This window comes from Clarias gariepinus, chromosome 27 (genome assembly GCF_024256425.1).
Source record: "Clarias gariepinus isolate MV-2021 ecotype Netherlands chromosome 27, CGAR_prim_01v2, whole genome shotgun sequence".
In the NCBI taxonomy this organism is placed as follows: domain Eukaryota; kingdom Metazoa; phylum Chordata; class Actinopteri; order Siluriformes; family Clariidae; genus Clarias; species Clarias gariepinus.
The window spans coordinates 8,125,793-8,137,403 of NC_071126.1; the positions used below are offsets into that span (position 1 = coordinate 8,125,793).

Consider the following 11,611-nt stretch of genomic DNA (forward strand, 5'->3'; position numbering starts at 1 on the left):
TTTTTTATGCAAATCCCAGGAGCGTACATTAGGTTTGTTGTTTCCATCTGAAAACTGGTCTGTCTTGCACTATATTTTTTTTTTCTTTACAGCCATGTATATATTCTCCTGTAATGTTATTTATTTATTAATTGTTAAGTTATTTATGGAAATATGGAATGATTTTGTACATACTGGTAATTATGCAGACATGATAAACATACATAACAAAATTGGTACAGCATATAATATGGTGCTTAAGACTTTTGCACAGTATTGTACATATACAGTGGGAGCCACGTCAAACAGCCGCTTGGAGCATGATAGGTCCATGACAGGACCGTGACAGGACCATGATCGATCCGTGCACGGAATGTTATCCCCGCGATGACGTAGTTAACGATGCCCCGCCCCATAAACGCCCCCATGCGCTTTCTAAAAAGATGGTTGTAATGCTGTATAATTCCGCCAGATGGAGCATTGACTGCTTCAGTTAACTGCAGTGTCCAAGCAGCCGATTACTATATTTGATATATATATAACATAACTTAAGTCAACATAGTTTCATAAATAGATCATGTGGTAAAGAAGAGGGATAAAAAACGATTCATAAAACAGATTTAAATCCCTCAATACACAATCCATGATGCTTATGCTATTTTTAATTAATGATTAAATTAATTAATAAAACTACTTATTGCAATATTTTTCACGACATCCTTAATAATACTTAAAGACACGGTAACATCTGTAATTTATCTATACCGGTCGTTGTAGGTACGGAATACAAATGCGGGCTATGTACAGTATTTTACATTACGGTGTATTTTATCTATTTCCGTTTAATACACTGGTAGATAATATTTTGCTGCAAAGTAACGCTTAAAATTTAACTTCTGCTTGGGTTTGTTTTCGTTATATTTTTTATGTTTTCGCTAATGTTTTTTTTCGCTGATAGTCAAAAATTGGCAAAACAAATCGATTAATAACGCATAATATATGAAACAAATATCTGTCCATACGGATCAGTATGTCTTTAGTCATTTAACCAGCATAACGTTTCCCCATCAAAGATCTGATGGGACATTAATCACTTATCACTCCGGTGAATAGATGCGGCAGCAGAGACAGATTAAATCCCCATAAACATTCACACTTGAACACAATACTAACAGAACTAAACAGTTCCAGAGGGTCAGCGCCTGTTATCAGGACAGGAATCACCTACAGGATACTACTGTAATTTTTACTGCTTATATATTTTTTGCGATAGTTTCATTTGGTTTTACGCGATTTCATGTTTTATTTGTTTGTGTGTACGTGTGTGTGTGTGTGTGTGTGTGAGAGAGAGAGAGAGAGAGAGAGAGCGTGCGCGCGGGAGAGGGCTTATATTGTGATTTATTCAAGGTTACTAAAGCCTGGCTTACTACTAATAATAAAATATTTCAATTTAACCCATGGGTCTCAATCACAAAATCAGCCAACGCTGTAAACAGATGACAAGACAAATTATATAGGCTACTCTGAAACGTTAATTTGAACATTAAAAAAAAAAAAAAAAAAAAAAATATATATATATATATATATATATATATATATATATATATATATATATATATATTACGGGGGCTTATATTACGGGGCTTCTCAGTCTTTCGTTAATTTTACTACTGACTGGAAACCAATGTGGCTTATTAAAGATGCACTGTTCTATTGGACATGGCTGTTTTTTAATGTTCTGCAAAATAAACACTGTCTACGGTTTGAATATACTGTGAACGTCTTAAAGTCACGTCTCTAGATCCTTCTGCAGTAATGTTATCGTGGTGTAAATTATTAACGTATCGATGTATTTCACTTGCAGACAAAATAGTCTAGTAACGAAAGTAACGAATTCGTCACTACTCTTCTCTTACGCAGCACGGCTAAAAAGATAATAAAAATGACACCAATCCTGCCATGATGCTACCCTGTCCATACACAACACTGACTGGGGAGATGAACTCAGACTTTACAAAACTTACTATTATTTCATGAGATGAAATTAAGCTAGGATGAAGAGAACAGAAGTGAACTCCCCTCTGTGTAATATCTAAGTAGAGTGTAACTGGATCAGCCACAAAATGCCCCCCGTGTAACTCTGATTAGAAAAAGCTCACAGACACCAAACCTGCAGCACTTTGGTGTAATTTTTATTATCTTTTTAGCCGTGCTGCATGAGAGAAGAGTAGTGACAAATTCGTTACTTTTAATAACTTGATGTTTGATTGAATATTATATAATTTCCAAGTTTGATAGTGTCGATTTTAGAGTGCATTATACGATGCGAAAAGGAAGTAAATAAACACGTAGCAATGCAAAGAGGACACAGCTGTGAAATATTTAAGCAATATAAATTCAACAAAGTGTGATCATAATGGTTGTTGTTGCTGCTGTTTATGTAATTGGTTCCACCGTGTTACTGAACGCAACTGTGTTCACAAAACCGAGCGTAGGGAAAGAAAAACACTCGCTAACGCGTTTGAATGAAAAGGGGCGGCGGCTTTTCTTTGAAGATAGCGATTGCGTAATGGGCGGCAATCCGTGGCAGGGGGGTATAACACACCTCTGAACGTCCTTTGTCTTGTACATGATTATATTCGTTCACCTTCCAATCCCCCACAGCGCACACACTGTTGCTATGTCTGTTGGAGCACTTGGTTATACACAGCACCTTAATGTATGAAACACTTACTTCCTGGTTTGTTTTATTTTAAATATTGCTTATTACCTTTTCCCGCAAAATAAACATTAAACATAAACAACATGTTATCATTGTGTAAATTAACATATTGGTGTCTTTTAATTAAGGACAAAAACAGACCCTGCGCTTGTGTTTAGGACTGATGCTGAACAGCTGTGTTCATAGGTTTAATCAATGATTTACAAGACAACAGTTAAAGCGGTTGTGGATGAGAGGTGTGTGTGTGTGCGCGCGCGCTCCTGCATTTCTCCGTTGGTTTAACACAAACATTTTGCGCACAGACAAGTAAGTCTGAAGTACCCCTCCCCCCGCCAAAAACACACACACAGAGCAATTAGCACCATGTCATAGTCAGTATTCTCCACTGAGGTTTCTTACCTTCCAAGTTTGTCTTTGCTCTTTTAATGGATTCTTAAAACCCCCCCAAAACATTATACTGAGAAAAAAAATGATTATGGGTCACAATCACAAACACAAACTAGCACAGATAGATATGATCAAGTGTTTAACTGTTGTTTTCATTCGTTTCTATAACCAGTAATAATAATAATAATTATTATTATTATTATTATTAGCCCAACTCTTTGACTATTTAAAACAACGTCGGGTCCCATTTTTTGCACATTGAAGTTGTTGGTTTAAGTAAATGTATTTTTAAATACACAAACAATCCCCCAACAATTAAAACACGCACACATGACTTTAAAAATAAAATTTATTCTTTCAAAACTAGTCAAAAGTAAAAGTAAAAACAAATAATTTGTATAAAACAGGTGAAAACATGTTTAATTTTTGCTTAAAGGTCATTAAAATACCCGGATAACACCAGCTGCTTATCAGTCTCTATCTGGTTCTTGTATATATTAAAATATCATTTTTTAAAAATATTAAAGATGGAACTGTTTAATTCTTTGTTTCCCCCCTAAAGTATTAGACGTTTTGCAATTCTATGTTCAGAATATACAGTAGACCTGACCAAACATCATTCTAAAGCTGTTGCACTGTGACGTCATCCCTCCTACAGCTCCCTTTAACAGCTTGTTCAGGCTCCTCCAGTAGCTCCAAAAGGCCAACCGTCATCCGTCTGACCCCCCAATCCTCCACAGCGGAGCTCTGATTAAAGAAAACAGGAGAATTTAGTGAAGACAAAGATAAATAAACTTTACAGAATATCTAGTTGTAATAAATATAAAAGATATTAGTAAACCTACACCACAGAGTGTGTAAAATACTGTTTTGTGGAATTCTGGAATGTAAATAAACTGGGATAACTTTAACCATTGAACTTTGTTAGTGTTAACCCCGGTCTGTCTGTATTATCGTCTGCATTAAATTAAAATGCGCTTTTCATACAAATAAGTTAGGCGATATAACACTCGTATATATTAGTTCATCTCTGAAGCCAAACTATAACTACCCGAGTACTGAAGCCCCCCTCACCTCCTCCCACACACACCTCCCCCCACACAAACACACACACACCTCCCCCCCCCCCACACTCCTTAACTGATAAACACTTCAGAGTTTTATCCAGTTCGGTAACTAAGCGCTCGCGCTACCGCGCAAAGTCACGGCCAAATTGAGAAAAATATAAACCCGGTTATGAGCGTTTAGCTCGCGAGCTCTTGTACATCTATCCTCAGCTTGTGTCCTTCATGAACTGCATCACATTATATTCACAGATATAACTTGCAGATTAACTCTTACCCAAAGAATAAATAAATGCTAAATTTATCCAGACAACACGCGGTCAGACTCTAAAGGCATTTTTATAGAGCACAAACACTCTTCATCCGGTAGTGCAGCTTTTGTAATAGGGACATAAATAGTATTTTCGAAGCTTTAGTGTCTTTTTTAGTTAAAGAGGAGTGACATTGTGAGTTTGTGACACTGACAGTAAGCTGTAATGTTAACTCCAGACTTGGTAAACAGATCATTAAGTTATCTAAAGTCACATCTGACCGCTGCTGGTGCTGCCAGTGATTTTCAAAACGGCCGGTAAAAAAACTAAACTGGAAAATAAACTGTAAACTAATCCCAAACAAATTTTATAAATAAAAACACCACTTACCATTAAGCCGCCATCTTCATCTCTAGTGCAGTTTGGCAGCGTCAGTTCGGTGGGGGTGGGTTGTTAAAATCACGTGATTGCAACTCAGCGCAACTAAATTGCTGGCTTGTGTTAACGGGTCCTTGAGAACGAAGCGCCATCTAGTGGTGGAACCAGGTAAATGCATAAATAGGGCTTGAATGGGCGTGTTTACTGTGAAATCTTGACACGCCTTTCTCGAAGAAAAAGGAGGGGGGACTACGGCGTGCATAAGGCAGCCGTACGCCATTCGTACGCAATTCACACTTCCGCGGCTATTTGGCGTGGCTCCATCTGTATACAGACCGCTAAGCACCCCACAAACTGCTTGTCCATCATGCTCCTGGATAAAAATCAATATTTACCTGAATGCCAAAAAGTGACATGGTTAAAGGTCATGGCAAAAATAGGTCACAGGCGGTGGGTTAAACACACTCACACACACACACACACACACAAACACACACACACAAAAGGGCTCTACCAGTGTGGTTATTTAAGGTAAGATGGATTATTTGAAACATCAAAAACAAAACTTCCCGATCCCTTAGTCAGCTGACTTACGCAGCAATAAATAGGCTAAAATAAATCTAAAATTAAATTCTGCTTTATTGAGTTTTATGAATGTGAACAAAATGTTCTGCAAGTCATGCCTCAGTGCTGCAGAGGAAAATCTTTATGTCTCAGCATTTAATCAGAATTCATTTTACCATAGAGATGTTTATTTAGAGCAATAAAAGTTTATAATGGTTTATGCTGGTTTATGGGGTTTAATGATTTTGTGCCATGCTTTAGCTGTAAGACTAAGGTCATTTTACGGTCCTGAGATCAGTCAGCTCTTTATTCTACGGTTGCACATTATTTTTTAGTTAAAAAATTCAGTAATTAAGCTTATATAATATCTAATAGTGTCTCACAGGTCTGTTTCTAACTTAAAACTAAAACCTGGTCATTTCTACTTAAACATCTGTAATGATTAATAATCATTATAAACATTACAAAAACTTCAGTATTTAGCATCATCAGCCTCCTCCTCTTCCATATCCAATTTCACTTTCGTTGTTGACCGCAGCAGAGTAAAGTTTGTCTCCTACTTACGAGCGAGTTTCATTCTATGTTTGTAAGTCAGATTTGTTTGTATATCGGACAACGTGGGTCTTATATGCCTTTGACACAAATATATAATCTACAGCACACCAATCCACTTGACTAAATCTGTCCCATTTTCCAAAAGCTCAACAGCACCTGAGGAATGAATCCTCGGGAAATCCCGGATGCCATTTTGTCTACCAACTTTACCTACAACAAGTAATGGAAACTCCAATGATATGTTCCACAACCCAAAATATATTTGTATAAAGTAATTACCAGACGTGAGCTACTTCAATGGTCCACGGTCCGCTCGTAACGCGAATGTTTGTAAGATGGGGACTACATGTACAGATATGCACTTTATAACCTGTATGCATTATCCGACTGCATGTATGCCTGTGGTCCCATAAGGTTATAACATTCAGAAATCACAATTTAGAACTAAAGTGGCAAACTAAATATTTTATGTATATAATATTGTGTTTGTTCAATATAAAAATCTTTCCCCAAACATTAAGTGATATATGTCTCTGTACTTCATTAATGCAGGTGTAACTGCTAGGTAGTGGCAGACTGTAAATGTCAGTTTTCGTATGTTGACTCGGTACTAGCTTAATGCTAACTTAAAACATTTTTCACAATTCCTTGATCCATTCAAACTGAAGCCGAATTTTATTAACGTTTTAATAAAGAATGAAAATTGCGATTCCGTTTTAATGCGAACCAGGCGTGCACATGTATGCTGCTGTTCATTAATGTTTAATGAAATTACACATTGAATCTATTTCACAGTTAGTTTTATAGACAGCAGTTACTACTGTACATATGTGTTTAAAACGATATATCATATCCTTAAGTGATGAAAATCAGCAAAGCTTTTTTTATTTTCAACTATTTATACAGGAGTTCTTTTTTTCAATGATGTTATCCAAAGTCAATTCATTTATTTTCACAGATACTCAAATATTCCTCCTTATTTGGAAGTTTGTTTGGGAGGAATATGTGTAATTCCTGTGTTGTTCCACAGGGATGAGGGCAGCTGTGTGCAGGGCTTTGTGGAAATTTTTGACATGTTGTTGGCGGCCACGTCCCGATTCAGAGAACTGAAGTTACAGAGAGAGGAGTATGTTTGTCTCAAGGCCATGATCCTCCTCAACTCTAGTAAGTATGCTTGTGTCCCAAAGCGGCAATGCACCCTTAAATGCACATTTCTGTTTGCAGTTTCCTCTAAGGGTGTGTGTGTGTGTGTGTTTGTCTATTTGAGTTTGCACACATTGCACTCTTAAATCTGGCACTCTTTCATGACCCTGCAATAAATGGGTTTCAGTCAAGTTCATTGCTCTTTTCTACCCTGTGTTTAACTGACGGGAGTGTTGGTAAGGGTTCGTAAGAGTATTGCTTACACAGTAAATGTCGAAAAGAAACAACAAACATGTTTTGGGGAGTCCTGGATCCTTTCAGCACATATATCTATTCCTTTTAAAATGCACTATTAAGAAGCACTAGTGTAGTATTCTATCTGTCAGGACTGTGTCACAGTCACTTCTTCCCCATAAATCTTTGATTTGTCTTCTTCTTTTCATGAATACAAGATCAATTGTAATTGACCCTACAAAAACATGTGCTTATAATTACTCTACCTGTAACAAGAACTCCTCGGAATCAGTTAAATGCTTTCCATGTTTAATGGCTTACATGAGAAGTCTCTTTAAGTATAGTAGTTGTGGAGTAACGTGTGTTATTGCAGACATGTGTCTGACTTCAGCCGAGGCAGACGATGAACCTCAGAGCAGGACCAGACTGATGCAGCTGCTGGACTCTGTAACGGATGCCCTGGTCTGGTCCATCTCGAAGATGGGCCTGAGCTTTCAGCAGCGCTCCACACGCCTGGCCCACCTTCTCATGCTGCTCTCACACATACGTCACGTCAGGTAGAGAGGATCTAACTGTAACTAACAGTGTATGAGTGGTGTATTGTGTATACGATCTGTGAAATGATTAATCATTTATAATGTTTAATATTAAAGTAATAAGGATGAAACCCTTTGATTAGAACTTAATTACTACTTAATTCGTTTGCATCAGCACTATCGCTTAAAAATTTCGGACATATAGGACTGATACTGTAGGGGTTTTATGCCCTTTGCCTTACAATCAACAATCATTTGCAAATTATTAGGCTCCCCTACTAATTATATTGTTACTTTTGAAGTGAAAAACCGTCGCTGGAAATGTTGTGCGAATACTTTTCCAAGTGCAAAATTCCCATTTTACCAATTTCCATCTTGGCTTGAAAGCCTCTGCAGAGGGGAAGGACAGAAACAGCGAGTGATCCGAGTCGCGCCCCTCTCGACTCACACCCACCCTCCCAGACATCTCAGGCAGGATACAGACTCATATTTTTGTAACCGTATAGAAACAAGCTGTTTTAAGTGTTTACTCCAGGAAAAGCAGTGTGCCTCTACTTCCTAATTTCTCCAGGAGGTATATCGAGTTATTATTATTGTTGACTTTTTATCTGTGTTATATTTCTTACGTTTTCTACTTGAAATTATTTAATATTTGAGGGCAATATAATATATGAACAAATCCAGTAAGATTTTTTTCTAGTTGAGAGGACACATGAAGCACAGGTGTCTGGTTTTTTAATCTGCATTAATATGGAAGTATAATAGTGCCAAAATTCCTTAAAGCAAAATAGCAGGTTGAATTAGATGAACTGAAAAAAACGTGTTGCAATAAATATGTTTGAATTTTTCTGCATTGCAATTTGATCTGAATTGAAAAAAATCCTTAGAGCATTTACAATGTTTGAAATTTTTGCCACTGCAATTTATTGTGGTTGTATATTTCAAGTGAAAATGTAATCCAAGCATTTAAAATTCAATGCAAAAATATTCAAGTTACTAAATTGCAGTTCAAAAATATTTTCAAGTGTTAAAAATACAATCTTCATTATTTTTCAATCTTACAAATTCAGGTCGACAAAATTCAGGTAATAAAATTCAAGTTGCAAAAATGCAGGTCTTTACATCCGGGATATCACAGGAAGAGCAGTGGAGAGCCGATTGCTGCTGTCCGTGCCGCAGTGTACTTTAAAGTGTGCTTCCTGCTCCCTGTGCAGTCTACTTCTCAGAAACTACTTACCGATCGGAACGCAGCCCTCCTAACTAACAGGCCGGGTTGCCAGTTGCACAATAAAGGGTGTAATGTGTTAAAATTACTCCTCTGCCGTAAACACTATATGCAAAGCAAAGCCAGCGCTCTTTCATTTAGACGCGCGAGCGATGGGTTTCCCGCCCCTGAGCTCGGTAATGTTCAGTCACATTCAGTAACAAGAGGGGATTCATTTCCTCAGCAGCAGCAACAACATACATGCTGTTTAGACTTTGTTAAATTTATATTGCTTATAAATAAAGGTAAACACAAAAACTTTGTAATTAAGAAAAACGTAAAGTGTGGATAGTGCGGTTTAATGTCAGTCTGATTAAAATATAATATAAATAAATTATATAAATTATTTTATGCAACGCAATAACATTTCAGTTTCAGTTTAATATTAAGTATGAAGTCATAAGTCTTCATGTAGTTATTTGAACAGTTAGTAGTATGTATGTATATGTGACTGTTTCATATGTGTGTGCATGAGTGAAGTTTGATTTAAGCCCTATACGGCGCCTCATTAATACCTGTCGCACTGTGACTTTGTCACATATAACATTGTACATCAATGGCTGCACTGCAATTAACCCCATTTTTATTTTTTATTGTAATTTATATTTATTATCTTTATATACTTTTTATATATATATATAGTTTTTGTCCATTATTACACTAGTAACTCTGGTCAGTTCTCACATTACCCTGTGCATACTGACTGTATACTGACTGTAAGATACACAGTGTGGAGTCTATAACCTGTCTTACTGTTAATGTCTCTATTGCTGTTGGATATCTGGAATTTCCTTCGGGATCAATAAAGTATCTATCTATCTATCTATCGTATATATCTGTCTTTATTTTTTGTCTTGAATTGTCCTTATCAGTTTATTTGCACAGAGTCAGACTTCTGCAGTTACTCTGGTGTCATTCGCTAAACCCATGCTGTTTGACTGCTTCCTAAATTTGTTTCTGCTGCTGTACTGAATTTTTCCACAGACTGTACATTACCGAGCTCAGGGGCGGGAAACCCATCGTTCTCGCGTGTGAATGAAAGAGCGCTGGCTTTGCTTTGAATATAGCGTTTACAACAGAGAGATAATTTTAACACATTACACCCTTTATTGTGCAACTGGCAACCCGACCTGTTAGTTAAGAGGGCTGCGTTCCGATCGGTAAGTAGTTTCTAAGAAGTAGACTGCACAGGGCGCAGGAAGCACACTTTAAAGTACACTGCGGCACGGACAGCAGCAATCGGCTCTCCACTGCTCTTCCTGTGATATCCCGGATGTGAAGACCTGCATTTTAGCGACTTGAATTTTATTACCTGAATTTTATTACCTGAATTTTATTACCTGAATTTTATTACCTGAATTTTGTCGAGCTGAATTTGTAAGATTGAAAAATAATGAAGATTGTATTTTTAACACTTGAAAATATTTTTGAACTGCAACTTAGTAACTTGAATATTTTTGCATTGAATTTTAAATGCTTGAATGACATTTTCACTTGAAATATACAACCACAATAAATTGCAGTGGCAAAAATTTCAAACATTGTAAATGCTCTGAGGATTTTTTTCAATTCAGATCAAATTGCAATGCAGAAAAATTCAAACATATTTATTGCAACACGTTTTTTTCAGTTCATCTAATTCAACCTGCTATTTTGCTTTGAGGAATTTTGGCACTATTATACTTCCATTACTTCCATACATTAACGGCTTCTCAGTATAACAGAGAGATGATTAGTGACACTATACCACCTGAACCCTCTTCCATCAAGCTGTTGCTGTTTGCTCTTACTGCAGTAACAAAGGCATGGACCATCTGCACTGCATGAAGTTGAAGAAGGTAGTGCCTCTGTATGACCTGCTCTTGGAGATGCTCGATGCCCACATCATGCACAGCTCACGTCTGCCCCACTCCACTGGGGCTGTCACGTCTGACGAGGAACCTGGTGCACCGGAGCCCTACAGCTATTCATCTCAGCAGTGGGCACAGTCGGTCATGGAGGGGGCTGTGGAGTTTAGCCAAAATGGTAAGACAAGTTCATTATTTTGCCACAATTCATCCAGTTGGTTTTTCTCAAACTTGCCTGCTCTTTTTGCAAGCAAAACCTCCACTCTTTTGCTAGCTGTAAGGCTAGTTAAGATGGACTTTTAATAAATAAGACAAATTTACATGCTCACAGTTCTAATAGAACGTACCTACCTAAGGTGTTATTTTCACCAATGCACTGCACTTGAGCAGAATCCCTGTCCAAACAATGTAGTGTCCATTGGAGAAGGTACAGACACAATTTTGTAGTGATCAGCTAACAGTCTTGTGCAATGACAGATGAACTCTGTGACTGCTAGTTTATAGTTCATGCTCGCAGGCCTTTCATTCCTAGTAAAAAGCTAAAATCTGATAAATTATCTTTTGATAGAGATCAGACAAACACTGGCCACTTTCCGCAGTATTTAATGCGTCTCTAACAGTTTTTCCTTTGAAAAGACACATTTTCCAGGACATATGTGTCTCTGTGTATATCATAGAGATGGGTAT

At 37.2% G+C, this 11,611-nt stretch overlaps 1 protein-coding gene across 1 annotated transcript in view; it reads left to right on the plus strand.

The window, feature by feature from the left end:
- Positions 1-11,611, plus strand: part of esr2a (estrogen receptor 2a) — a 30,364-nt gene that overhangs the window by 15,479 nt on the left and 3,274 nt on the right. Inside the window, exons 6-8 of the mRNA XM_053488522.1 lie at positions 6,931-7,064; positions 7,651-7,834; positions 10,873-11,102. Of these exons, the coding sequence (XP_053344497.1) occupies positions 6,931-7,064; positions 7,651-7,834; positions 10,873-11,102 (548 nt within the window). The remainder of the gene's footprint in view (positions 1-6,930; positions 7,065-7,650; positions 7,835-10,872; positions 11,103-11,611) is intronic.